This window comes from Mycteria americana, chromosome 4 (genome assembly GCF_035582795.1).
Source record: "Mycteria americana isolate JAX WOST 10 ecotype Jacksonville Zoo and Gardens chromosome 4, USCA_MyAme_1.0, whole genome shotgun sequence".
NCBI lineage: Eukaryota > Metazoa > Chordata > Aves > Ciconiiformes > Ciconiidae > Mycteria > Mycteria americana.
In genome coordinates this window covers 11,668,158-11,674,157 of record NC_134368.1, presented here as the reverse complement: position 1 = coordinate 11,674,157, position 6,000 = coordinate 11,668,158, and the positions used below count along the sequence as shown (strand labels likewise).

General features: G+C 40.1%; 1 protein-coding gene across 1 annotated transcript in view; it reads right to left on the bottom strand.

Moving 5' to 3' along the window:
- Positions 1-550: 550 nt before the first annotated feature.
- HGFAC (HGF activator) overlaps positions 551-6,000 on the bottom strand; it is a 42,066-nt gene continuing 36,616 nt past the window's right edge. Inside the window, exons 12-14 of the mRNA XM_075499164.1 lie at positions 4,334-4,474; positions 3,191-3,339; positions 551-721 (exon numbers count right to left, since the gene is read on the bottom strand). Coding sequence (XP_075355279.1) covers positions 551-721; positions 3,191-3,339; positions 4,334-4,474 — 461 coding nt within the window. The remainder of the gene's footprint in view (positions 722-3,190; positions 3,340-4,333; positions 4,475-6,000) is intronic.

Below are 6,000 nucleotides of genomic sequence, written 5' to 3'. Positions count from 1 at the left end.
TTGGTTGAATCAAAACCTAAACCCTCATTTTTTTCCCCAGAACTGGTTTGTTGCAGTTAGCTGAGGAGCAGCTTCATCCACCCTGCTCTGCTCGTGTCTCTTGACCTGAACTTCAAGAGATCACTTCTGGGGGGGGAAGAATTTCATTTTTGGTGCTCCTTTTGTTTATTCTTTATTTCACCTGAGAATACAAGGACAATGTTGTTACAAGTTGGTTTGGGGGATGACCACTCCACCAGAAACTGCACAAACACATTCAAACAACTTTTTATGTCATCCACCAAGCAGACAAACATTTGTAGGTTTTGGTGCACTGTCTCAACATGTTTGTTGTATTAAGCCAAATAAAGACAGTCTCGTATATTGAGCAATCCACAGCCCTAAAATTCTAGATCAAGGATGCTGACATCAGATGGAGTAGGCCTACTTTTGGTGGTCTGTTTTGGAATTGCTAAGAATTACCATGACAGTTTTCATACTAGCTTTATGCTACTTTAATGAAACCAAAAGACTCCTGAACACTGCTTCAAATGTTAGCATATTTAACTGTTCAACTAGTTTTATGGGGGGCTATTTTCTCGTTAATCCAATTTACATAGTTTGTTATTCGTGTATATACTCCAGGTTTGTTGACTCTGCCACAGCCATCTCCCCAGCTGATGACTCCATAGAGGTAAGAGATTTCATTTTTCTCACAGGCCAGAGGTCCACCAGAATCTCCCTGTGTTAAAAGTAAGGAAAGATTATCTAATTTGATAGAAAGCAGTCGGAAAAAGATCAGTTTGGGAAAGTCCCAAATTAAGAATGTTTACATGTGAGATTTAAACTAAAAAAAAAAAATGAGTATGGAAGCAGTGGTCTACTGAAGTTTCATTGTAGAAACCTTTTTTTTAATCATACTCACCTCTAATATGATGGGGGTTTTTTTTGTTTTTGTTTTTTTTTTTTAATTCCACATTAAACAGAAGTACCCAAATATCAGATCTTGTTTAAAAGAATTGAAATTATTTCAGATGAAGACACCTACTGAAGAGCACGGATGATTTGGGTCACTTTCAGTGGGAGTAAGAAAGATTTTGAGGCTTACACTACGTCGTAACATGGGCTCTGCATGGATGGATATTTGGAGAGTTTCTCAATGCAGTTTATTGCAAATGTCAGAGATCATGAAAGTTTTCAAAGAAAGGTGTTGCATACGTACACGCTTTTTCATGTGACTATGGGATGCTATAATTTTATGTGGCATATGGGGTGTTTGCATCTGTTGAATTTGACGCTACTGAGCATTTACCTTGACATTAAAACCATAAACCAAAAATAAGACCAAACTAATGTTTGATGACACACTACAGCAAGGATGAATTTGGAACACTTCTACTTACTTAAAAGCTTGCAAGCATTCAGGAAATGGGTTTATTATTATTATTACTCTTAGATTGACTTTCTACAGAAATGAAAATGTTAGAAATTAAAAGACAAACATAAATTAGTGCTGAAAGGAGCCACCCTTCTAGTTATTTGAGACTAAGGAGAAATATATTTTTTCCTATTTAAAAAGGAAAACCCTTGAAAGCACAGTAAGTAGGAAAATTGTGTTGCCTTTATACTAGGAGATTTCTGTGATAAATGAGGGACATCAGATGAAGTCTTGTATCTGAAATCAATTTACTTCTCAGAACTTTGGTATCAGTGCACTGATAAAAAAAAAAAGTTTCCAGGAAAATCTTTAAAAAATAATCAAGCAGGACACATTATCTACTTGATATTTCTTGGTCTTGAAATATTTTTATACATAAGACATGCTTTATAGGTTAATTTCCTAAGCATACATTAAGAAAACTCAAAGGTCAGCTACATTTGTTGTGACATTAAGAGGTCTACACTATTTCTCCTTAGGCTGCACTACAAGTCTGCCAACAGGAAAAAAAAAAAAAAAGAATTATCGATTCACTAATAATGATTTCAAGTCATGAGCACTGTTCTTCAGCAACATCTGTGAATCTAAATCACTGTTTCTCAGATTTTGCAATTCTCTCCAGACTACTTGTCTTTGTGCAGCTCCTCTCTCCTTCCCTCCACTTTCTTCTTTCTCCTTCTCATTCCTGATCAACTCTTTTTTCCAGGGCAGGGAGCAAGAACCAGCTATAGTGCTGCGTCTTGTGTTTGGACTTCCTGGGTAAGGCAAGGAAAACTGAGCAAGCAAGGTAGTTTCTAGCTCTCTGGCTAGTATGAACGCTTGCAGCCAATAACTACAATCAGTTCTCAGCCCTGGCCTGGAAACCTTGAGCCACTGCTGGCTGCTGCCATTTCACTCTGGACACCTTTCTGTGGACACCTTTATGGTCTCTATAGGGGTTGCAGCACACAGTATACATTATATTCTTTGCTTTACTTAATCTCACTGCCAACTATTAGCTATGTGCTGCCTGTTCCGAAATTTATGCTAATAGAGCATAACCCTCCTCCTTCAAAATGAACTGAAGATAAAATCTGAAGGTTTATGTAAGGAATAATCTGATCCTTCATTTAAAATATAGTCTCATCTATCACCACAACAATTCTGCATCCTTATTCAGAGCCAAGGTGTGACATAATTCAAAAAGGCATGCAAAGTAGTAAGAGCATGAGGTCATTCCACGAAGGACAGAAGTCAGGAAACACAGTTTCTAATTGACTGATATGCTACACCATTAAATCCCATCCGCTGTAATAACCTCGGCTCCTTCCTCCTCCAAACCTCACCGCTGCTCCCCACCTCCTACCCAGGTATCCTTAATTCCATCAGGCAAGAGGCAGCAGCTCAGGGATTTGGCTCCACACAGGTACATGCTGGTTGGCCTGCCAGTGCGTCCCTGCCAGCTGGCCAGCAAACCGTTGCCATCACGCTGCAAGCTCAGCCAGGAGCTAAAGCAACTCACCCTCCAGTGCGTAGCCACTGCCTTTTATGAAGGCAGGAGGAATATAACACCCTGCAGGTTTTTTGTCCTTCTGTAGAACTTATTTGACATTGAACAGGTTAAAAAATGAAGGTGGAAGCAAACAGTGCAGTCACGTAAGTTTCTTTTTTTCTTTAGGAACACTTCTTTTCTTTAGGAACATTGTAATGTCAAAAGTAAGCACTGTAACACTGCAATGTTTCTGGCAATAATATACATTTATATTCTCTGCCTAGAGATGACTCACACTTTACCTGACAAGCATCAGATTTGCTATCGAAGTAGCCAGCACAGAACATATTTTCAGTGATTTCTGTTCCATAAATTTCAGGGCTTTTGCACTTCTCCTCAGGAACAATTGGAACCAGTGTTTCTTGCAGGACATTTGAATAACCAGTTATATCTTAAAAAAAATTCCCAGAGACGAAAAGACAGTAATTTTTATAGAATGTGAAGAGCTTAACATGGAAATACAATGCACAAAACAACATATAAACACACTTAACACATCTCAGTCATATTCATGTTGTGGATCTCTTTAAAAGATAATTTTTCTAGTGATCACATCACTTTCTGCTCCTCCAGTCAGACCCCTTGCCCTTTAAAATAACAGTATGCCATGTCCAGACATCAATCCACTTTGGGTTCTCTCATTTCCTAAAGACTCAGGAACACTACCCCAGCACTCCTGTCCTCTGCTCTTTCCACGATATTAAATCATTAATTTATCAAAGGCTCCATTACCTCTTTTTGCCTTTAGACTACACATTTAGACCAGGACAACATTTGCTCACGCTAAATCTCTTACCAAAATGAGGCAGCCAGCTACCCCATCCTTCTCAACTATCTACATAGGTCTCTGCTATCTCCACATCAAAGCAGCATGGCCAAGCCTCATAATCCTGAAATTCATCATCTGAAAGGATGGGATGGATTTTTCCACCTTTCTCAAGATGGATGTAAGCACTTCTTAGCCCAAAGTCTATCTGGCACTCTCCTGTAGATGTTTCCAAAGTTTCTTGCTGGTGAAGGTAAAGATCTCCTCTATCACGGACTAGTAAGTTGATTGTGTTTGGTTTACAGTCTTTGATATCTACCTTGAGAAACCAGGGGTAGGATTCACTCGACTAAGTTGTTGGCACCTACAACTAAGCTACTTGCTCCCCTTCCAGTCCATGGAGACCTAGCTAGCTCACAGCTCATCTCATCCTAAAATAGACACAAACATTTGGTCAAGGGAACCACACTCCAAATTCCAAAAAGTAGATTAAAAGAATCCCACCAGAAGTCCCTTGGAAAATATTTTACCAAACTATCAGTTGTATAACATATACTTGAGCATTATGTTTTAATTATCATCAGTTTTTTCTACAGATATCAACTGTCATTTTACTCACTCTCATGCCTGTGTCCCCATCCAGAAATCTGACACTTGAACTGATTAGGGAAAAAGGTGTTACTTTCCGGCAAGCAGATGGGCTGAACAAACTGGGACTTGACGGCACAACGTTGGCCATTCTTCTTCAGCTTAATCAAAGCTGCAGAACAGAAAATATAGGAGGAATAAAGTGACTGTTCCCTTTCTTTAATGGGATTGGCAGCAATGGGTCTCAGATACAACTTTAATTATCCCCTAAGCCTCTCTTAATTAAGATATTTCAATCAAAGACAGACAGACTCATCTCAACAGCACCTGATTTCAAAGAAAATTGAAGGCTGAAACATTCAGCTACTCCCCTTGTGGGAATATTTATTTTATGCTGCATTCACTGAGCAGATTTTCCTTCACTGCCTTTGTAGAGAAGGGGGAAGATAGAAAATACATATGCCTCCTCCCACCTTAAAGTTAAATAACAGTGACATATCCACAACTTTCAGCTGAAATAAGTGGGATGTGCAAGTGCTCACTGCTTCTGAAAGTCTGGCCACCTGCCTAACTCCGATTTGATTTAAAAAATTAATTACTGCAATAGCTGGTGTATTTTGTGCTCTGTGTTATCACTGAGTTCAGCAAAATTCAAGACCTTGAAAATTAAGGAATAAAAAATCAGGATATTTCAAAATCAAGCTTCTGAAAGGTACAAAGAACTACACAACCTACACAGCCTTTACTATCCCCTTGTGGGGCTGAAAACAGCGTAAATATGGAGCTGTGCAGCATCATGAACTTGATACTGAAAGAAGATGTCAAAAGTAGCAGAAACATTGGTTCCCCTGTAGCAAGCCCCCTGTGTTTGGGTGTAGAGCAACAGAGGGGGGCTTTGTGCTTGGTGTAACAAGGGCAGCACATTGGGTTTGGGCACGCTACTCAAAGAGGACAGAGCTGAGGTGACATGGACACAGCTATTAAAGCTTCACATCTCGCCTTTTGGAAGCTCCAGGTTTTCTGAGCACTGTTGTGTGGAAAGCAAGAGATCCCGCTGGATAGTCTTGTTTCTCTACTGGCTACATTTTTTTGGCCTTTGTGGAACATGTAAAGAGGATCTCGCAGGCTGAGAAGCCCACACAAATCACGCTCCAATGCTCAGCAGCTTGCTCTTCCTCACCTTCATCCTCTTCCCCACCAACTCTGCCTGTTTCTGAATCCCCCGAACTTCCCAGCAAACACTCATGTGGTAGTTTGTTTCCTTTAGAAAAGCATTTTCAGCAGGAAATAACTCTTCTGCTGCATCAGTAGAAATCACTGACAGGGCAGAATGTGCCCCCACATCTTTCCCCCCTGCTTCTTTGTTTCTGCCTGCTTCTTTGTTTGCAGTGGGGCACGTCTTAGGAACTCCACGTTCAGCTGACCCTAGATTTGGACACTGCGCATCAGTGAAGCATGCCAAATTTCAGAGTAATTCATAAAGTTAGGAGATCTTAAAGTGTCAATGGTGGTTTACACCAGGGTATTTCAGAGCAGAGTAATACCCCAAATCCAGTTTGTCTCCTGGTATGCTGTGACAGAGTTCCCACCAACACAGAATCTGAATGCTTTTTGCTACATACTGGAAAATATTCACCATCTGGGAGCAAAAAAGCCAGTACATTCCTGACCTAAAATATCCCCGATGCCAGGCTATTA